Source organism: Schistocerca piceifrons, chromosome 3 (genome assembly GCF_021461385.2).
Source record: "Schistocerca piceifrons isolate TAMUIC-IGC-003096 chromosome 3, iqSchPice1.1, whole genome shotgun sequence".
Classification (NCBI taxonomy): Eukaryota; Metazoa; Arthropoda; class Insecta; order Orthoptera; family Acrididae; genus Schistocerca; species Schistocerca piceifrons.
The window spans coordinates 346,542,115-346,566,429 of record NC_060140.1 but is presented as its reverse complement, the minus strand read 5'-3'; the positions used below and the strand labels follow the sequence as shown (position 1 = coordinate 346,566,429).

Sequence of the window (24,315 nt, the reverse complement as noted above, 5' to 3'; positions counted from 1 at the left end):
TAAATGTTTCACAAACATTAAAAATGCACTGAAATTTCTTGTAACAGATTGTGGGCAAATTAAAGAAGCTAAAAATTTTTAATGTCTTTGGGAGATAATCCAAGAAAATGGTTTGGAAATAGCTGCTATAGAGGAAAGGATACATAGAATGAAAAGGGCATTTGGTATAACAAAAGACAACAAGAAATGTATGCTCAAAATGCAAAAATAAGGCATTACATTAGAATAGTGAAGCCAGAACCTCTACATGCAAGTGAATGTCTAGCATTAAACTGTAATTTACATCAATTAGAAATATTAGAAAGGTGACAGAATAGGAAAATATTAGGCCAGTGAAAAAACTATGGAAGGTTGAAAATTACATAGTACTGATAGAATTTATTGAAACATAGAAAACATCAGAATTAATGAGGAAAAGAAGCCTGGTATTTTTTGGACATTTATATTGAATGCAAGACAGTAGAATAACCAATACACTCTTCAAATATTTGTGAGATAAGAAGTCAACATCAAAGTGGATAGGTGGAATAAAATAACATTTAGAAAAAAATATAAAATCTGAAGAAACTACTGACAGAATTATTAAGGAAGAAAAGTACCGAATGTGGAAGGATTCCAAAGTAGGAGAGGGAATAAAACTGGTCTGAAGTAGTCGGAAGATGAAGAAAAAACAGAATGAACAGGTGAAAGAGTAATGGAAGAAAAGAACAGAACAGTGAATAAGGAACTGAAATTCTCATGTGGTTCTTAGTTGACCCATCTGAGAAGAAAAACAAAAAAAACACTGAGATGGTATGCACATTGAGAGTGATTCAGGAGGAATGTCTTGTAATTTGTTATTTGATTCTGCATATGAAAATAAACTGCAAAGTCCTATGAACATGAACATGAACATGTGTCCAATTTTCAGTTGTTACGGAACTGGAGCAGGTTGATGACTACACACATCCTTGAATGATTATGAAGACAAGTGTGAATATTACTTACCAAAATGCAGTTCAGGCACTGTGGTCAACAGAATAAAGGCAGGACATGGCTGATCCATCTGCAAGAATTGTGGGAGTTTTCCAACAGAAGGCAGCATGGTGATGTTGCACCAAGGCAACAGTTTGTAGTGATTCGAGAATTTACACGTAAATTCTGGAACCACTCGACCTTCTGCCACCTCGAACATGCCATATTTTAAAGATAAGTGTGAGAGAGAGCCTATTTACTGCGCAACGCGTCTGTGTGTGCAGGATGGACGTTGGTCTTGGGAGGATAGGAGATGCTTCACACGAGCAACGCCGACAAGTGTTTGCCGATAGAACCAGTATGGAAAGTACAAGGAGTAATTATGTGTTATTCCTTGGTGGTCAAATAATTGTAATTCTTATAGACAATTGAAACAGGATTTGTCTAGAGACACATACTTGCTAGAAGCAAGACCTGTCTTTGAATTTCTGGTGGTTATTAAACCCACCACATTGTAATTAAACTTAATAGTATCTAATGGTTATCAACACAGTTGACTTGCAAGAGTTTGTATGCTTATGTGAAACTTGTGGAAATGAAAATATACTTGAACTGAACTGAAAGTATTATGAGGGTACCGAGTTATTTCGGGCACATTAGCTGTCAGCTCGATATTCTACAAACACGATGGCGTACAGTACATTCTGAGGCCTTGTACCCATTTCACATGCAGCCTGTGCAGACCCATTAACTGGCCTGATCTAACTCCATTAGACTATTGTTTATGTGGCTGGTTGAAGGGGGATGAATACTCTACGAAGGTGGATAGCTGTGAAGAAGTTGTTGCTCACATCACCGATGCTGTTGCTTGTATTAAAGACTTCTGAGATTATATTTGAGTGCAACACACCCTCCAACGCATTGACAAGTGCATTGAGATTGGTGGGAGATTTTTGAACACCTCTTATAGGATGGATTAGTCATCTGTCCTACCATTATTCTGTCCACCACCTTTTTGGCAAGTAATATTAGCACTTGTTTTCATAATCATTCATGACTATGTGTAATCTTCAGCCTCCTCCAGTTCTGTAATAATTGAAAATCAGACACATGTCCATAGGACTTTGCAGTTTACTTTCACACGTAGAATCACCTCTCAAATTATGTGGCATTCCCCCTGAATCACTCTGTATAAAATAATTGTAAAAGAAATATGGAGATGACTTATTTAGTGTAACTTTGTTATGTAAAGCATGTATCACGTATTGTGTTACAAGCATGTTTATGTTATTCTGGCATTAGTGTAGATCATGTTTGGCATTTCATTCATTGCATTTTGATTGTAGTAAACAGAGGAAAAATAACTCTGTAGTTGATTATTATGTGTGCATTTGATTGTTGATAAAGGAAAAAGTAAATTTATGCTTTCACAATAGAGACCTTTTCATTTTGCATGCAAGAAAATTGCAAGTTTATAGATAGAGATAGCTGTGATAGGTTGTAAATTTCATGAATGACAGAATATTTTATCACTTATTTTGTTTTTGTATCCAGGCGACACGCGTTTGGGTCTCATGTGGACATGTATGACACTGTACAACAGACAGCCTACCTGTTTCACACCAGATCTGCAACCTGAATGGCTACTTGCACTCGTCTGCATCTTTGTTGGGTGTATATGTATCACAACTACTATAATTCTCTTAATATCATCTCACTGGGACAGGAATGTTGTACCATATGCAAGATGGGTTGGTTTCACAGCAAGTAAGTTACAATCATTTTTATTTTTATGAGTAGTTAGTTACAGTTATCCATTTAGAAGGGAATGGATATGATTAAAATTATGTGGATGTTGTGAGAGTCTTAGCCAGTACTTGTTCAACAAGTTGAGTCACGATTTTCTTATTTCATGGGAGTGTAAGCAAACCATGAACCACTTGTGCTTCAGAAGCACATGTCAACAAAGCAGTTTAGCTGTCTTCATATATTAATGTAACTTTCTGTATTTCTGTATTGTCTGTTGTACCTACACTATTACAGCATTGTAATTATTGTTAGTACATCTGGATATTGGTATTGTTATGATATACATTTAGAATGTTCAGGAACAATATCGTGCTACAGCACTGAAAAATGAGTTTGTTCACTAGCTGTAATGCTCACATTAGAATTAAAATTTGGTCCATCCAATCCAAATACTAGCACATGTTTAACTGACTTGTGTGATCACCAGACACTAAAAATGTTGTGAAAGAAAAAGGTTATATAAACTTCAGACGTTTCCAAAATTGATTGTGCTCGCTCTAATTTACCATTGCTCTGATCCTGGAGTTCTGGATGTAGCATTGGATTCATACAAGCAGATATCATTGGTGTGTGTCACCCTTATCCTTGAGACACGTGTAAAACTGGGTAGTAATGCTCACCAGATACATGGGATTAGATATGCAACACATACCTACTGGGTTTGCCAAAAGGCAAGGGACCCAGGGTTTGTAACCTGTGGGCTAGTGAGTGCCACCAGTCCTCTGTGACTGTAATCTCTAGGTATACTCCAGTAACCTCCTCAAGGTGAGATCTGTGCCAATAGGTTGAATGGTTGTTAAAGGTAAAATAGTGTTGATGGGCAATCTCTGTGGCATTGTCCACATCATGAGTGATTAAAGTTTTTGCAGGTGCGCAATGTAAGATAACTTGTGTGTATGTTATGGAAACAGAATGGCCCTCAAGAAATCTAAATAAGCAGTTACCAGTGGAATGAGTGGGCCATGGAAGATTTTAACTCTCTCTCCACAGAGTACCACAGATGAACAAACCTCGCTAAGAAGAGGGAGATGTCCAAAGAGTGAAGAAAATGATATGCTAATATGTATCAGTTAAATAAGAAACTAAATTTCAGATTCAGCAACAATGGCTTTATCACTGTGACAAAGCAACAGTAGTTAGATGTGTTCACAATTTCTTCCCAAACATGGAGTGCAGGGGATTAAAATACATGGACCCCCATCAGGAGACTTACTCATTGTTAAACTGGACACAGATCTTGCTCGAGTTAGCTGCAAAGTATAAACTGAAGACCAAGCAAAACATACGAGTGTGGTTGTGAAGGATCTCTGGATCATGTGGTGTAGGAGGATAATAGACACTCAGTAGTGGCGGCTTATAGTTGGAATTCCTCCCAGAAATGTGCAAGAGTTTATGTGAGGGGATGAGAAATCTACCAATCGGAAAGGCTAATTGGAGCAACAAAAACAGAATCCTAGGCAGCTGCCTCACAAGAGCTAGTCCCAATAGTACGAGAGCAAGACTGTGGGAAGAAGAAACATCTGTGAATCCTGTGCATAAATAATAATAATAATAATAATAATAATAATAATAATAAAACATGAAGTGAAGATGACACAGTCTGAGGACTTCCAAAGACATTGTTTGTAACTGGCTGCCAAGAGGGCCTCTCATGGCAGATCATGGTGGTTGCAGGGACACAAATCAGCTTTGGCAAGTACAGTCTTGAAATGTGACCCAGAGTGCTATATGCAGAACCCTAAGAAAGAAAAAACCACACCAACCATGTACGTGGTAAGATGATCATCATCTGTGTCCAGTTTAACAATGAGTAAGTCTCCTAAAGGGCTCCACGTATTTTAATCCCCTGCACTCCATGTTTGGGAAGAAATTGTGAACACATCTAACCATCTGCATATGGCTGGCTGTCTCTGGGCACCCACTTTCCGTGATCACAACCTGAAGTGTTGGAGCAAGTTGGAAAAAAGAATTAAGTAACATTGTCATTAGATTTTTATTATGACGGACCTCAAAAAGTAAGTTACACACTATTTTGGCAGGCCAAATAACTTTTATTGAGGAGATACAACAAACTGTTTTCTGGATAGTCTTAAAGTCTTCATAAAGAATGGCCTGAATGTTCCACCTATTCAGTTCCTCAATGATAGAAACATGTTCCTTGGTCGTGGAGTCATTTGAGAACCACCATTTGAATATCCTCATCTTTGGAAAATCTCTTTCTTCCCACATGTTCTTCCTGCTTGCCGACAAGGTGGAAGTCACATGGCGAAAGATCTGGACTTGTCAATCAGTATCAGTCATGTCAGTGGGGACATAGCCTAATTGTTGGCACTATTCCACTATGGGTGGATGCTACATTGCATTTATTCCATATCTCACCAGCAGAATTTTAAGGTGAATTCGTGTGCAATTTGGACCATTTATCCACAGCAATTGTACTGTCCCGCATACTTCATCTTGGAGAACATTTCCAGTTGCCGCCCCATTTCGAATGCATACTGTGATGCCCTGTTACTTGTACTGCAGCAGAGCTATGTCTACAGGAAATCCGGAATATAATCCGGAATATGTTGCACAATGCTCTTAGCATAGGACAACATGTGTAACTTACTTTTTGAAGTCCCCACATATCTCATATTTTCTGCAGTTAATTAATCATTTTAGATTTTCCCTTTTACATTTATTAATTTTGTATTAATTACATATTAAGTATCCAAAACACCTCACTTACTAATTTTAAACCAGATCAAAATCTCTGGTCACTGTAAGGTTGCCTCCAAGAGAACAAGAGGAAAAGTATTCTGGGTAATCACACATTGTTTAGTAGGCAACATTGAAATGTCATGTTTCATTACAAATATAGTTATGTATTTAGAAATTACAATCTGCAGTAGCATCAAGGCTATTGGCTATTCAAAGGCTGCTGTACCAGTTTTCTGCATTCGATATTCAGTTATAATAAATAAATAGTACACGCTTGCGTGAGGACCTGTGGAGCTACTTATCACTAATTGTATGTGTGCAAAGCAGCCGTTGGGACTCTGCAAAAAAACCACCTATTAGAAATATGTGTGTGGCAAATATTAATGTTTCACACCAAAATTGTAATAAATCACAGCCTTACATTCCTAAGAGGCCCAGAATTATTTTAAATTTTATTACTTTTAGAAAACAAGTTACTCCAACTGTGATTTTCATAGATATTTGTTTCATGACCTATTAGATGTGTATCCCAATATTAACAGAGTATGTATGTCAGTTCAAACAGGGAGGATTCTCTGGTTACTCAGTAGCAGTCTTTGATCTTCGAACTCACCCTACTAGATGTGTTTATGGTGTATCATGTTGACTTCTACATTCAGAAGGCAATGGAGCAGATGAGAAAAGACCATGTGATGTTTCTCATCTGCTCCCCTCTTCAGACCTAGCAGAGAAAATCATCCCAAACATACAAAACACTCTTCATCTGCTACAACAGGACAGGAAGGAAGTAGTATTCTGCTGCGTACTGAGGCACACAGGAATAAGCTGAAATGAGAGAACTAATATGACAGCTATTGAGGCAAGTGAGGGTGACAAAATGGAACAATGTGCCATTTGATACAGACTAAACACAATGATAAGCCTAAGTTCATGTACACACTGGAAGAATTATGGCTGGAAGAGGATAACAGGCTGCAGACTGAAATTAACTCACTATCTGTGACATTCTTCCTTCCAGCCTCCACCTTCCTTTTTTATTCTGGTAGGAAGGTCCAGCTGTTAGAAGTGCCCCCAGTATACTCATTTCAGTATGTTGTATTTCAGTCGAGTGCATTTTATATTCTGATAAGAGGGCAGCCGTCTTTTGTTGCTTACAGCAAGAGAAAAGTGGTAAACCTTATAAATTTTTTTTTTGTTTGTTTTTGTCCGGGCCGCAGCCGAGGATTTTATGTTGGATTTTTTAGTGTGTTGCAAAGTGGTTGATTCATCTATGTATGGTTCAGTGATCAGCCAGACATTTTTATGCCCTACTGTTATAGATCTTTCCTTGCTTATTTTCTCATTTTGATTAGAAGCTTTAGAACTGACGAAGAAATTGATTTTGAAATGTGTGTGATCTCAGTTTTTAGGGAACTGGTATATTTTAATGTGTGATTATATTTTTATAATTTAATTTTATCACTTTTAACTACATTCTTATCATAAGATTAATGTAAGGGCATTCAGTCCTAGTTATCATACATTCAAACAAATATGTGGAAAAAACTGAGCTTGGAAATAAGACATTCTCTTTAACAATATTATGAAAAAGTTAGTTGCTACTCACCTTATAGTGGAGATGCTCTCTCTCTCTCTCTCTCTCTCTCTCTCTCTCTCTCACACACACACACACACACACACACACACACACACACACACACACACACACTCCAGCTGAGAGAGACTGTGGTCATATGTGTGTGAGTTGTGTGTGTGTGTGTGTGTGTGTGTGTGTGTGTGTGTGTTTTCCATGTCTTCGAAACATCGAAACATGGGTGATAACTGTTGGTGATTGGGGGGGGGGGGGGGTGGTTCAGCGATAGAATTAGAAATACATTAACAAACTGTTAAGTCTTCTACCCTAGTCCCAAACACCATCACCAAGCAAGGTGGCACAGTGATAAGACACTGGGTTCATATTGTCATGTTGTAATCACTACCAAGCCCAAGTCCAGTGAAGCCCAACACTTAGTACTGAAAGAACGGTTATGATGGACAGACAACAGAATGATATTCTGGATGGAGAGTGCTGCTATTTAAGCAAACATAAAATATTCCAGAGTATGCAAACATTACAAGCATAAGAAATTTCAAGATCATTCTAGAAATTCTAAATTATAGATATTCACTGGTGATTGAATGTGAACTGGTGGCACATGGCATGCGTGCTAGCGGTGCTGACTGCTACTCCACATTGTATATGGAACAGATCACAGCATTACTTCCTCTCCTGGAATAAATGTTTTAGGAGTTCTCACTGGAGCTGACTACAGTATCCTAGATCTAGATCTAGGTCTTACCAGAGGTCCTTTTGTGCTATAGCGCTGGAAGAACCTCACATGTGGTTCATACTGTAACATCCTCATCACTGTGATGAGCATTGATGGTAGCCTCTCCCATTAAAGCTTCACGATCATCAAGCGGGCCTTCAGTTTCCTTAGCAAGGAGCTTCTACTGTTGATCTGTGCCTCAGGACTGTAGTTGCATGTGGAGGACACAGAGGACATCTCTGCACTTCTGGTGCTTATAAAGCATTATAATCCTAGACTTTGTATTTGACATTCTTTTGTAAGAAAATCTCTCTTATTTTTAATTATGGTTCTTTGACATCAATGGTGCTGCTTACTAATTTTTTGATTATTTTGGATGACATTAATTCCCCTCTGGTGGGAGCTTCAGTAAACTGATGACTTAAACTGGTGGTTGTTAGATGCCTCTCCTTATGCCAGCTGAGTTGGCAGCATAGACACTCATGATGAAAACGGATTATAGTACAGAAAAGAAAGGAAAAAAGTGTAAATATCTGTTCTTTTCAGTTAATATGCATTGCATTATTACCTGCGGTAGTTGAAACAATAGGTAAACTTTTCAAAAGTGTCTACCAGCATTTCCAATAACAAAATGATGATGATATAAGTTGTGATAAATTAATAAGCACTTATATACTTCAAATGGTAAAACTTTAAAATCACTTCGTATGTTAACCTATATATGTTTCCTTGACATCAGGGCAGCTCATTACAAGCTTCAAAGTTCAACTGAGCACCTAGGTTGACTACTGGAACTCTTGTCATTGTGATGGTGAGGATAACGTCGTCTTTAGCAACAAACGACTGCCCAGAGCAATATTTCATATGTGGGCTTGTTGGAATACCTTTGTCAATGTGGAGTTTTAATCTTCCACAATCTTGTGACTGCTTGAGATGCCTGCAAAAAGTCCCATCCAAGAATAACATAACTACATTCGGTTAAAACAACAAATTTGTAGGACTCTGTTCTGTCCTTGACAGCGATTCTCCCAATACTTGTTCCTGTTGGCTAAACATATTTCTAATTTGTGACCATCAGCACAATGTCTTTCATATCATGGAACATAGTATTCCTTAGCATGTAATGATAAGCATTGGAAATGACAGAATAGGAAGCCACTGACTCGACTAGAACCTGGACAGGTTGGCCGTCAACAGTTTTGGTGAGATTTCCTGACATCTTGATAACTGTCACCCATGGAGATTTTTCATCTATGGTGGCTTTACCTTTATACCTCACTTAGTTTTCCTGTATGGTGACTGGGAACAGCTATGGCATCTTGAGGATCGACCTCGTCCAGAGTATGATGATGAGCTTTGTTCCAGAGGTGATCTATAATCATCAGATGTTCACTGGTTTGAACAGGACTGTTGTAGTGGTGCTGCAATAGTCATTAAATACTTCTCTTCTTTCTCTGGAGTAGTTTACAACATGTCCAGCAGATCAACAGTGGAAACATACAGGTGTGTCGTCCTCTACCCTCCAAATGTCTGTTCTTTTGCAGGGCGATATACCTTGCAGAGAAGTTGGTTGTACATGCATTGGTTGGATGCTGGTTTGTTGTTTGATGGCTGGAATGGAAGTCCAAGTTGTTTGAATCCATTCTTCAGGGCATGTTTGACTGATGACTGAGACATTTGCTGAAATTTGATACAGCTCTTCTTCAAGATTCTCTATTACCTCCTAATGTATGGGCTTGATAGTAACAGCTTCTATCTCTTGCGTACTTGGTCCAATGTTTATGGCTGTTGTAAATTGCTGTATCCCTTCTCTTACTGTCTGGTGCCTGAGAGAGGCAAGGCAAGGTTACAGTGGATTTCCACAGCTGACACAGGGACCACATTCAGTAGTCAGTCATACCTCTTTCATCAGACCCGTCTTAATTGCATTTCTTTGATGTCCTCGCATCACTTGAATTCCTTAGTTGTTATGACACCCTTCACCAGAAGAGATTGGTACATGTCTTCTGCACCTAACATCAAGTGTGAAATTTTGTCATCTTGTGGGTTCACAGAGTGCTATAGGGCAAAAACATTCTGCATGTAAGACTGTTGCTTCCCCGTGATGATGGATCCAGTTCTTCAGTTAAGTGGACTGGCTGCTGCTTGTCACCAAATATTTCATTCAGTTTGGCCTGGAGTTTGTTCCAGCTATCAAGTTATTTTCATTGATCTCGAAGTGCTGTTGGGCTGTGCCATCCAAGAAAAAGTGAATGTTTGCCAAACACATCATGTCATCCCATCTTTTCTATTTAGTGGCACAGTCAAATTCTTTCAGCCATTTTGTTGGGTCCTGACAGTGTCTTCAGAAAACAATGATGGATGCCTTACATGCAGCTGTATTACTGCTGGTTTGGAATCCATTTGTCTCCTGACTATACAGACCTTAGTAGTGATGTAAAGATTGTATTTCGGCTCCTATCCTTGAAAGTGACAGTTCTTACATATGTAATTGAGGCCACAGTGATGTACACATTTAAAAAAACCTATCATCTCCACCAAACAATGCCACATCATAACCAGGGGCAACTCCAATTCCAAAAGCAGAGCCATCAGTGAAGTACAACACGTAGCACTGGAAGTACAGTACACAAACACACACACAGAACAGGACTGCCTCCCAGATGGATAGTGCTGCTACTCACACAGGCATAGAATATTCAAGCATAACAATATGCAAACATAAGAAATTCTGGTGACTGGATTTGAACTAGCGACCTGCAGCATGACAGTTAATGATACTAACTGCTACTCCATATTGCGTGTGGCACAGCTTACAGCAGTGTTAAGGGCAGCATTCAGATTCCTACCAGCCACCCAGATTTACATTTTTCATGATTTCTCTAAATCACCTAAGGTGAATTAAAGGATGGTTACTTTGAAAGGGCTCAGCCAATTCCCTTCTCAATCCAAGATTGTGCTACAGATTCCATTACATGACCATGTCATTGATGTATGGTGAACAGGCAATGCTCAGTGTGCACTCCACAAGAATCCTGGGTAGTACAGCTTTAGCTAAACACGAAAGACGATTCTGCCATTGCATTTCCTGTATTGGAAGACATTAATGCACATAATGTTCTATTAGGCTTTGCCACTATTTGGCCTAATTATGATGGAATCACAGAATATAACCTCTTGCCTAATGTTTGGCATATTGAATGATGGCGAATCAATCACTTTTATGATTTCACATCTGCTTATGATGTACAATCCAGATTCCATTACCATTGGGAGTAAATTGAGAGTAACAGACTGCCCCAGACAGCTCAAAGCGTTAAAAATTCCCTATTCTCGATCTGGCATCTTCCTCCTCCTCCAACAGTGAGATCAGTCCAACATCCATAATTTGTGGATAAATTTTTTGTGTCTTGTTCTTCTTTCAGTCTCTAAACCACTACTACTCACCAGGATATGCTAACCCCTAAATGGCTGGAACCCTTGGTTTGAAATGACCTGTTTCAAATTCTCCACTGAAAGCACTTTTATATCTGTACTTGAAGCATTCACATTGTGCTCTTAATTTACCAGAACTTCAGATGAAGGACACCATTCTGAATTTTAAATTCTTTGAGGTTCTTGGCTCAGCCTTTGTTTGGCAAGAGGTTTTGGTGCCTGCTCTGTCTGTATGCTGCAGAATGTAGGTGTGTGAATGATCTGAGCATGTTAAAACATCTCAGTGGCGAAAGTGAAATGCAGATTGATTCAGTCTCTGATTTGCAGGCAAGAGGGCTGTCATGTCGGTTATTTCTTGACATTGGCTCTGTGTTCAAATGGTGTTTCCACATGGCAATTGTTATTATTGGCATGTGGTGCATGCACCCACAAATAGTTGAAGTGTCACTCATCCAAGTTCTCATTTTCCGGAAGAGACATTAAGTGTAAATAAGGCTGGGTGAATATTTGAAGTGTGATCAGTTGCTAGCAGCTTGGAGGCACCATCATTCATCCATTGGTGCAGAGTGCAGCTTGGTGTGTGCACTACATCAGCCAAGGAGAGGCACACAGACAACAATGCTGCATCAGGTGCCTGCTGCTGCTGCTGCTGCTGCTGCTTCCGCTGCTTCCAATTGCTCTGCTGTCCCGACCAGCCGTGGCTGGCATGAAGCGAGCCACACCTGACACGTACAATTCTTGTTCTGGTGACTGAGCAGAAAATGATGAAAGTCAGTAGTGCAGCTTAACAAGGGAAGGCCATGCACTGTAGCATGTTAGATATCTGATAACTGGAAAGAAAGGGCAGCAGCTTACACAGCATTTAAATGATAATGCCAAAGGGAAAATGGCAACAATTAGAGAAGTGGTGAATATACAACAGCGGTATGAAGAGTGGATGGTATTTATTGAAAATGCATTTTGAGGACAAATTAAAAGTGGAATTAAAGAAGAAAACATTGCAATGAGTGATAGAGCAGGCAGTGTTAATTAGCAGCTTGGAACAAATATTAAAAAAAAAAAAAATCAGAAAAAACAGAGAAAATGTACCAGGTTACCTTCCATTCAGAAGGCTGTTGCTCTCAGTGACTGTTACATTGACTTGTAAATAATACGAGGGTTGTTTTTTAAGTAAGGGCCGTTCACGCGTATAGTCCCGTAGTTCGCGCGGACGCCGCAACAAGTCACCGCGCCACTTGCCGGCATCCTTCTCGTTCACACTGATGCAAGTTGCAGCTCTGTAGCTGACGTGTACGCATCGCTGTGCTACTTTATAATGTTTACGATTATTGAATCGCCCGCCCCGTGTGAGATACGGTCAGTGATACGTTTTTTGACCATGAGAAGCCTATCAGCTGCAGAAATTCATTGGCAGTTAACAGAAGTTTATGGCTTGAATGCAATGAGTGAAGGTAAAGTGCGTCAATGGGTTAGAGAGTTTAAAAATGGCCGTCAAAACGTCCATGACGAAGAACGCGCAGGCCGGCCCTCTGTGATCACTGATCATTTGGTGGCTGCAGTCGAAACAAAGATTCGTGAGGACAGAGGATTCACAATTTCCACTCTTTCTTTGGAATTCCCACAAGTTTCAAGATCGGTTTTGTACAAAATTGTGTCTGAAAATATAAACTTTAAGAAACTGTGTTCTCGGTGGGTACCCAGACTCCTCACAGAGGACCACAAAGGGAAGAGATTTGCCACTTCATTGGACTTTTTGATTTGTTATGAGGAAGAAGGGGATGACATGTTGAGTCAAATTGTCACTGGAGATGAAGCATGGGTATCCCATATCACTCCCGAAAGCAAGCGACAATCGATGGAATGGCGACACACAACCTCACCCGTCAAGGTCAAAGCCAAACAAACGCTGTCAAAGCGCAAGATTATGGCAACTGTGTTCTGGGACCAGCGCGGTGTTTTGCTAATGGACTTTATGCCACGAGGAACGACAATCAACTCAGATGCCTACTGTGCAACTCTAAAGAAGCTCCGCAGAGCAATTCAAAACAAAAGGCGCGGCATGCTGACAAAAGGAGTTTTGCTCCTGCACGATAACGCTAGACCTCACACCTCTCAAAAGACTCAGGATTTGATTGATTCTTTTGGCTGGGAAGTTTTGGACCATGCACCATACAGCCCCGACCTTGCTCCTAGCGATTTTCACCTTTTCCGGTACCTGAAACACCACCTTGGCGGGCAGCGCTTCAGTGACGATGATGAAGTGAAAGCGGCCGTGAACTCTTGGCTGTCGGAGCAGGCGGCCGAATTCTTTGAAGAGGGAATTAAAAACTTAGTTGTATGGTATGACAAGTGCTTAAATAAACAAGGCAACTATGTAGAAAAATAGGTAAAAGTGTGTGGAATCAGAAAATAAAAGTTTTTTTTACAAAAGTATTTGTATCTTTTCTAAAAAATATAAACGGCCCTTACTTAAAAAACAACCCTCATAGATTTCAGCTATCAGTCGTCCTTTTTAAATTTTATTGGCAGATCTAGATTTCTGCTAGAAACTAGCCATTCTATGAACTGTGGATGAAGCCCGACCAACAGGCATTACATGCATTGATCAAAAATTATAATGCATTGAGAATGGCTAGTTTCTAGCTGAAATCTAGATCAGCCAATAAAATTTAGAAAGGACTACTGATTGCTGAAATCTATTATTTACAAGAGGAAATGTCTGTAAGTGCAGTGCTTTTGATGCCGCTTAATAGAAGTACAGCCAAAACAGTTTCTGCTGCTGAAATTGCAGTAGCACAAACTGTACAACAAAATACTTTATTCATAAAAGTCATGACCAAACGAAGAGGGAAAGATAGTGCAACAAAAATTAATAATATTAAGAAACCACACCAAAGAAAAAATTTCAATAAAGATGATAAAGCGAACCAATAATGTTGTCATCCAGAAAAGATAATGAACAACAAAAATGTGCAAGAGACACTGTTATGTGAACAGCCTAAGAAGAAGATACCTTTATGTTACTACATGACATCCCAGACGTTACAGATGCAAAGACACTAAAAGATGCAATACACATGCAGAACCTTGAAGATGAAGATGAAAATGACCAAAGAAAGCGGCTTTACAGTGTGATTCAGGACAGGACCAGTGTGAAGAAAAGTGGGCCATCACATTATTGAAATGAGTGAAATGAGTGCTGAGGTCAGAGGAGCTCTCAACAACAACAAATATATCTTGGATTTTGTTTGGTTTCAGTGACGGACTGCCTATTAGTGAGGATGTGCACTCAATGCCAAGACCTTGGTCATCTGGCAAAACATTATGATGAACAATTAGCAATTTGTGGACACTGTGTGGAAGAAGGCCATATCAGAAAAGACTATAATAAAATCAAACAAAGAAGCAGACTGAGCAAGGCGGCGCAGTGGTTAGCACACTGGGCTTGCATTCACAAGGACAATGGCTCCAATCCATGTCCGGCCATCCTGATTTAGGTTTTCCGTGAGATCCCTACATCTCTTCAGGCAAATGCCTTTGAAGGGCACAGCTGACTTCCTTCCCCATCCTTCCCTAATCCAATGGGACCGATGATTTCCCTGTTTGGGCCTCTACCCTCAAATCAATCAGTCAACCAATGCAGCAGGGTGTGTGCCACATAAATGTAGGAGTAAAAAGTTCATAGGGAACAGAGTTAATATCACACTTATCGAACCTTCCTAACAAGGCAGGTTTTACAAATGGATATGGGTAGGTGTCCTATAACACAAGAAGTCAAGTGCCATCTAAGTAAAAAAAACATAAATCACCATGGGGGAAGAGGAGGGACAACGAAAGAGCAAGGAATTCGTGGCAAAAAGTAAGTAGTAAGCACCATAGAAAAGGGCAGGTAAAAAAACATAAATCATCGTGGGGGAGGAGGAGGGACAATGAAAGAGCATGGAATTCATAGCAAAAAGTAAGCAGTAAGCACCATAGAAAAGGGCACGTACACAGCCTAAAGTAAGGCTTCATGCACTTACAAGAAAGCAGGAAAGAAGTTTTTGGTGAAAATTCAGAACTATGTGGTATAACAAAGAAGTAAGATTACAGATGGATGAAGTAGTGACATATAATACAGGCAAGCAGGACTTGGTGGTAGAAACGGTGCAGTTGTATGTAGAACACGACAGGAAAATACTGCACTGCCTACAGAAGTGAGATGATTTGCCAATGAAGGATATGAATGTTCAACAAAAATAGTATGAGACTCAGAGCCAGTTCTTACAGGAAAGAAATGTCTACTACAGAAAAATTATCAATACAACATAGACTGGAACATGGCAGATTTATGAAAGCACAGTGTGTGTGTGATGCGACTCACTAGGCTGGAAGGGCCAGTGACACTTACTGTGGCATTAAGACATCTGGTAAGGAATATCTACCCAAAAGGAGAGCACATCACTTTTCCCGTACCTAATTTCGTAGACAGAAGCCTCTCGTAGTAAACAGTCTCCCAACGGAAGTGGGAAAATGGAAGAAATTACTGAAACAGGTTTCTGCCAGAAGAAATGAGTTATTTTCCTTAAATATGTTATACAAGCACTTTGTGATGACACATGGTCGTATAGCATGGGATTACAGACAAGAATGGTCAGTTGAAATAAAAATTAGGACAGCTTAAAGCCCTGAGAAGTGCCAGTCCAAGCATTAGGCTAGAAGAGTGGCACAAGAGTTGAAATTAAATGTATTATGTCTCCAAGAACCATATACTGTGACAGGAAGGGCCCCCAGTGTGTCAGTAACTGCCCAAATACTGGTAGTTGCCCCAGGGTAACGTCCTATGGCAGTAATGATAGTATTTAAAAAGGACATAACAGTGACAAAACTAGTGCAGTATTGTTCAAAACATGTAATCTGTGTGGAAATGTTAGCTGCAAAGAACAGTTCCATCCTGGTTTTCATGTAATTTCAATTTAGTGAAGAGAGCTACTAGTATCTGCTAAGGATGAAGGACATTATACTCTTGAGAGAATTGTCAAACATAGAAGTTTCTCAAGCAAATAGTGCAGCAGCACACCATCTGGAAGGCTAGAAGATTGGGAGTGGAGTGACACTGAGTGATCACATGTCATAGTCTACACCATCGCTGGAAGAGGAATTCAAGATACCACAGAAAATGTGCACATAAGACCCAAACAAAACGTCAAGGAAGCTTAGTGTACATATTCACTCATTAGGTAAGTAATTTCGATACTGAAAAAGAAAAAATCTTCAGACATGATGGGATCCCTGCCACGTACTACATTATTTGCCTAGTAAGCCAAAACATTGCTATATTCAGAGACATTTTATTGCGATGTTATTTCTTGGTGCTATACACTTATTTCAGTTCCGCGGACATTATCAAGCTATCAGCAAACATATGATGTTGTCAGGGCATATATCTGTGCCTCTTTGTAACTAACAACAGCTTTGTATATATTTCTCATAGTACTTACTTACATAACATGTTATTAACAATGCCACTGTCTAATACCTTGTACTGCTGCATATTGTAGGTGCAGCACAGACAACATTGTAGATATGTAATGTCACAACAGTGAAATTTCTTGATGAGCAATATTTGCTAAGACCTATTTAATATTTTTTGTACATTTCCCAACTTCAGTTGATAGCGAAGTCAGCAATGTTATATGGTTGCGTAATTGATTATTTATCCACAGAGTTGTATATGACAATAGTAAAACCTTTGCTAACATTCAGTGGTATTGTCTTTGCCTATAATTTTGTTTTATCCATTATTGTGTTCTATGACTTGACTTACTTATTTCCTGTTACTGTTGTATCATAGGGCAGCAGTAAAGACCTTCCATCTTGTTCTGTTGGCAGCCAAACATTTCACTCCACTCCATGTTTTACCAGCTTTCAGAGCTTCTTCCACCATTATTTTCCATGTCTTCTTCGGGCAGCCACGTCTACATTTTCCTTTTGGGTTCTAATCCAGTGCTGCCTTTTCAACAGCTCCTTCTTGTTTGCGTATTGTGTGACCAATCCACCTCCATTTTGTTTCCTTTTCTTTTCACGGATTGGTCGCTGGTTTGTCATCTCCCATAATTTGTCATTCGATATAACATCTGGCCACCTCTCATTTATAATTTGCTGAAGACACCGGTTTATGAAGACTTGCAGCTGGCTTACAATCATCTTTGTTACCTTCCATGTTTCGCAACTATACAGGAGGACTGACTTTACGTTGCTATTGAACAAGTGCAGCTTGGTTCATTTCGAGATGTTCTTATTATGCCAGACCGGGGACAGTTGTACAGAGGCTCCATTTGTCTTCCATATCCGACTCTTAATATCCTCCTCGGCCCCTCCATCTTTACAGAAGGTACTTCCTAGATAGATAAAGGAGTCTACTTGTCCCAATTCCTTTCCATACACTGTTAGCTTCATTTGTTTTTCAGACTGCATTCTCATTTCCTTGGTTTTCTGAACATTTATTTTAAGTCCTGCAATTTCTGCTTCCTCTTTCAGTCTTTCCAACTTTTCTTCCATGTCACGATATCTTTGCGAGAGCAGACAGATATCGTCGAAAAGTCAAGGTCTTCAAGCCTATCTTGCATTCCTCACTGAATACCTCTTCTTCTAATCTTTTCATTACACTGTCCAGTACCAACAAGAACAAGGTAGGTGACAGAATACATCCCTGCCTCACCCCAGCATTTGTTTGGATAGATTCAGTAAGCTTCCCATTGTGTAGCACCCTACATTCATATCCATCATACATGGCTTTAATAATATTTATTACTTATGATAGTATTCCATATTCTTAAGGGTATGCCACAGAACTCTCCTATTAAGAGAGTCAAATGCCTTTTCAAAATCAGTAAATGTAAGGTAAAGTGTGTTCCGCCATTCCGCACTCTGCTCAAGTATTATACACAGTGTGTTCATGAGATCGACACAACTTCTGTGCTCTCTAAACCCAGCTTGCTCTTTTCTCAGTCGTGCCTTGACTGAGTCCTTGATAGGAGAAAGTTGGTGATTGAAATTTCGTAAATAGATCTCACCACAAAGTAAATCGCCTTTGTTTCAGTGACTGCCACCACAACTCTTGTATCATATCAGTGATTGCGTGATAACACAAAACAAACTGCCCTTCTTTGCACTCTTTCAATGTCCTCTGTCAACTTCACCTGGTAAGGATCCCACACCACGCAGCAATATTCCAACAGAGGATGGACAAGTGTAATGTAGGCTGTCTCTTTAGTGGGTTTGTCACATCTTCTAAGTGTTCTGCCAACAAAGCGCAGTCTTTGTTTCGCTTTCCCCACAATATTATCTAAGTGGTCGTTCCAATTTAAGTTGCTTGTAATTGTAGTTCCTAGGTATTAACTCGAATTGACAGTCCTTAGATTTGTGTGATTTATCCTATACCCAAAATTTAATGGATTTCTTTTAGTACCTATGTGGATGACCGCGCACTTTTCTTTGTTTAGTGCCAATTGCCACTTTTCGCACCATACAGAAATTCTCTCTAGATCATTTTGTAATTTGAATTGATAGTCTGATGATTTTATTAGATAGTAAATTACAGTGTCATCTGCAAATAATCTAAGGGGGCTGCTCAGATTATCACCTAGATCATTTATGTAAGTCAGGAACAGCAGAGGGCCTATGACACTACCTTACAGAATGCCAGATATCACTTCTGTTCCACTCGATGATTTACCATCTATCACTACGAACTGTGACCTGTCTGAGAGGATGCAGTAGATTTACAGTGGTGTCAGTGTCTACTTTTAGCACCTCAGGTGCAATATTATTCATTTCTGGAGCCTTCCCGTTCTTTATCTGTTTGAGAGACAATTTTAATTTCAGTCTTGGTAGGTTTGTTTACATTGATTCTGTCACTGGCATCTGGAAAATTCCATTGCCTGTCCCTCTCTTCAGGTTGCTCTCTGTTTAAGGCTTCAGAAAATGTTCTCTCCATCTTCTAAGTTGGTCTTCTTCTGTCGTCAACAGTACCCTCCTTGCTTTTCACAGGTCTGTTCTTGTTGAAACCTTTTTTTGGACAACATTCTAGTGATGCGGTACAGTTCTTTTGCATCACCCCTTGCTGCAGCTGTCTCTGCTCTCAGAACTTGCTCATCCATCCACTTTCTCTTATCATTCCCCACACTCCTCTGGAGAGTCAGTAGCTGCATACTCAGCTTGCATTTGAGTTTTCTGCTGTCTTGTTGTACTCATATTTAATTTTACCTTAATCTCCTTCCTACAGCTGTTCAAATTCCATGTAAACTCAGACACCGAATATTTCTTCAAATTGTTTTTAAAGCCAAGGACCTGTTTGCTCGCATTCCAATAGATGTCCTTAATCTGAGTCCATGTGTCATCAACACTATTTTCATCATTTTCCTGTTCTTGGAGTGGTTCCTTAGCTCAATACAGAAAGCTTCTTGTTTTGCTGCTGCTCAAAGTTTTCCCACATCATATTTTTTGTTCTGCTGTTCAAACTTTCTATCTGTAGCCATGATTTTTAGTCTAAAATTTGCAACAAGGTGATCACTGCCAACATCAGTCCCACATTTATTTCTCACGTTCATCAGAGACTTTCTAAATTTTTTGCTTAGCGCTATATGATCAATTTGGTTTTCCGTTCTGTGATCAGGGTATACCCATGTAACCATATGGCAATTCTTGTGTGGGAATAATGTACCTCCAATCACCAAATTGTGACTTCCACAGAAATTTGAAAACATATCCCCATTTTCATCCATTTCTCTGATACCATAGACTCCCTTTACATGCTCTAGGCCTTCATTGTTCTTTCCGACTATTGCATTTAGGTTTCCCATAATAATCAAGTTCTCTCTCTTACTGGTACTTTTAATGGTGTCACTTAAGGAGAGGTAAAACACTTTTTTTTTCAGTTCAGTATCTGAGGTTTCTGTAGGAGCATAGCATTGGATGACTGTGATATTTTGAATGTTTGTCTTAAAACGTGCTGTTAGTAGTCTTCCTGAAACCAGTTTCCATTCCTTTCCTTTCCATTCCTTTGGTTAACAAAAGTCCAACTCCATTTCTGTGTTCTGCATCCTCTCCAGCAGGTCCAGAGTATAAAAAGGTGTATCCATCTTATGTTTGGATTTCTCCAAAATCTAGCCATCTCATCTGATAATGGCCATCCTGTAACTCGTCATCTCCTTTGTAACCTATTTCAGTCTGCTGGCTTCTCTCAATGTTCAAATATTCCAGAAACACATTTTCATTGTCCTTTTCATGCCAAAGGTCGTCATATTTGAGTCCGTCCGGCTGTTCTTTAATCATTTGTTTTTGGGAGTGCCGGTGATTGGCCCACAGCTCCCTAGTCTGGTTGTGGGGCTGCCACCTAAGAGCCTCCAGACTTACCCGATTTTCTTTTAAGGGTTTACTCCCCTAGGGTGGCTGGCTTCCCTATGCCTAAGAGTCACCCCTACCCTTTATTATGATTTTAGATGGCAGGAAAAGGACAGGGTAAGGACAAGCTTGGGATAGGTGAAAAGGACCAGTGGGCTGTTGTGGGACACACTTTGTATGGCTCCTCCCCCTCGACCAATCTGGCATGGGTGACCCTACTGGTAGCTGAGTTACTGCCGGCGTAGCCCTCAGGATCCAGAGCACACAAACTTCCTCGCCTGCACGGACAGTGCTGCTGTAAGGCAGTGTCCTCTGAGGAGGATTGTGTTCTATAATTTCAGTAAAATGGTCAATATAATTTTCGTTTTGTTTGTTTGTGTGTGTGTGTGTGTGTGTGTGTGTGTGTATGTGTGTGTGTGTGTATGTGTGTAGATTTGTATTTGTTCTAAGAAGTTCATTATTTGGCCCTTTGGTGTTGTTTGCAGAATTTCCATTGCATTTTTGATTTGGTTTACATTGTGGTTTGCTGTCTGCATGTGGTTGAAGATTGTGGATGCGTTTGACTCACTCTTGTACAGTGATCTTTATACTAACTGGATGGCGAACTTAGGCTGTCTCAGTGTGCCGTAGTCTGTTAGCGCCACCACATTGCAGTTAGGCAAGAAACTGGATGTGATATTTCAGTTAGAAAGGCGGCACTCATTTTCGTTGGAAAGTATCTACATTCTTGACAATGATAAGACTAACTACGTTAACATTAAAGCAACGAACTACAAATTTTGTTTTATGCTAATGAACACTAAAGTGTACTGTAATATCATAAAGTACCTAAAAGCGAAACAATATTTTTCCCAGGTGTAAGAAACAGTTTTATTCTCATATGTAATGCACTTATCAGTGGTGACATCATCTTTGGTGTCGGAAAAAAAACCATAATGGGGTTAATTTAAACGTAATTTGGATATCGACAATAATATGCTGATTATTGTCAGGCACCGTATGAAACAATCAAAATTATGTGTAACACTGACACGAAAATTGTTCTCTTCTTTTACTGAACTAATTCACATGTATCAACATGGAATTTTCAATGAAATCAGTTAGTTTAAAGTGCATATCTAACTGAGAACTAACATATATAAACAGTTCAGTCAATCTGGATTACTTTGCACCACTTTTTTCCATCTTTTTGAAAAGTACTGCACACACAATCTTCATCACAACACACACTAAAATTTCGCACGTATTGCTAAGGTGTGCTTGGCAATGGGGAAATATGTACTAGAGACGCTCTCTTGGAGTAAAATTTCAATTTTAATACTGGTACAAAATTACTGTTCTGGATAAGTTTACATCACAACAAAAGGAAATCTGGTGTTAATAAGATGTAAAAACTGTTGATTCAGTTTCCAGATTTACTTTGTAATATCAAGATATTTGTATCAACCTGGCAGTGTTCACCTTAAATCACTGTCAGAAGCTTACTTCACAGTCAAAGCAATTAAAGAAAAATCACAAGCCTAAGAGTTTTTAGGGTCGGTGGAAAGACATTTGAATGAGTCACAGAGGTAAAAAAACGTTACATTTTGTACAAAATAATACAAACAAGTGGAACACCAGCCATTTGAAACAAAAATAGCAATTGATACAAAGATACCATGATCAGTTAAAAGCTACCCTGATTGTAATGTCCCAAGGAACACCTTCATATGTCTATGTACTTTTTTATCATTTGTAAAATGATGAATACAGTAAACATTAAGCATGAGCAAGGATAATGAAATGAGAACACAAACACATTGAAACACAAAATATGAAATTTATTTTTGTCATTTCCATATATTTTTCACCACTGCTGCAATGTTATAGGCACAACATCACACATTACTGAATAAAACAATCTTACTGAGTTTTTGTCTTACAATAGTTGTATTGTGACCTATTTTCTCAGCTGAAAACCTTTTCCCATATGTTTTCAGCACACCTGAATGTACCTGGATGCAATCTTTCGTAAAAGCTGTGTCTCATGCAAATCTTCAACTCCGCATTCATTATTGACGTCATGGTCAAGTTGAGGGACTGAATAGTACACAGATTTTTTAAGGACACACATGACAATCTTACTAATTAAATGCTTTTGCCTCATGTCACCATTGACAACAAACATTTGAAACAGTTTTTCTGAGTGCTCCACCACAGAGTATACAGCATTACTTGTTTCAATAAGCTTGCCTTGGCTTACAAAGTTTGTGAATGAGCTCTTTTCTGCAGTACTGAGAAGTGCATATGTTGCATCATTACAAACAACATGTGGCCTAAGAATGTAGAGGCAGTCCTTACATGTAACTTGTTTTGAAATTGTGAGGGCCAACATACCCTGCAATGTAGTACAAAATGTTCTGCTTGTATGTGGAAAACAGAGTACCCTCTTCAATAAGTGAGCACCATTTTTCTACTTCATCTACAAAGATATAAGAATCATCATCATCATCATCTGCAAGAGGAAGCTTTTGTGATCGGAAATCATACAGTCCTACAGGTACAATTGAAAACATGTTAAAATTTGCACAGTCTCCCCCAACAGTGCTAACATTACTGCCTAAAAGCAACTAACGCATAGCACACTTCAACTGTATGAATTTGGGTTGTTATTCCAACCCCGTCTGGATCTCACACGTGAGAAGAAGAGTTCAATATGATTATGGGAAAACTTATATGTCAACAAATATTGCAGAGGAGAATTTTCCTTAGTCATTATTTCCAGTGCAATGGCTTTAATCAAATGCATGTTCAAAATTATGCCAAAGGCAAATTTCTTGGGTGCTGCAGGAGAGAAACACCATTTACTTTTAAACTTCTTATATAAAATTCGTCTGATGAAAAATATTAAGCCAATATGCCTGATTACCAAGTTTCAGGCTGGCTGTGTATCCTGAAGCTAGAGGATTTCTGGAGTTAAAGAAATCAAAAATTCTGTCTATGAATCTCAAAAACTCTACTGTTGCCTCACTATCATTGAATCTGGGATTGTCAGCTCTTCTCAAAAAATCTATAGTATCTGCAACACTAGAACAGAGTGGTTGAACTGCTAAGCTGACATTCATTTTTTTTATTAACATAATTAATATGTTGTCCCGACAACTTGTTAGAAAATGTCATGCCTTCCTCAATTTGCAGCTCATTTAGTTCTTTTAAGTACTGCCACTTAATAGGCCATTTATAGACTCTATAACACCTACTTCTGCCAATGCATTTCGAGCAAGTTTCGCTACATGATACTTATCCAAAATGCAATGAACATTGTGGTTTGATGGTTTGAAACTGGGTGAAGGAACTGAGAAGGAAAAAAATTTTTGATGAAAATTAATACTGCACCCCAGTGAGCGAAGAGTTCTTATTTTTGTCCTTGTGCCATCACAAGTGACTGCCCAAATTCTGATGCCTGAATTGCTTAGCCTCTCCAGAGCAGTGTTTACTAACTTTGCCTGCATACTACCATCAAAGCCATTCACTAAAAATATGCTACAGGACACTTAAATTTACCTTTTATGGACACAAGCATAAAAACTAATGCCTCTGAAGCTTCTTTCACTTCTTTTGAGTGTTCAACTTCTCCTCCAAAATCTACAAAACCTGTTGCATTACTGTCTATTATGAGGCTAGAATCTTTAAATTCAGTCCTCACTGGATGGTTAAACTCAAAAGTACCTGAACACATCAC

At 39.2% G+C, this 24,315-nt stretch overlaps 1 protein-coding gene across 2 annotated transcripts in view; it reads left to right on the top strand.

The window, feature by feature from the left end:
* LOC124790148 (uncharacterized protein C16orf52 homolog B) overlaps window positions 1–24,315 on the top strand; it is a 71,845-nt gene that overhangs the window by 7,886 nt on the left and 39,644 nt on the right. For both annotated transcript variants that reach the window (XM_047257740.1, XM_047257741.1), the window contains exon 2: window positions 2,509–2,721. In XM_047257740.1, coding sequence (XP_047113696.1) covers window positions 2,509–2,721 — 213 coding nt within the window. The remainder of the gene's footprint in view (window positions 1–2,508; window positions 2,722–24,315) is intronic.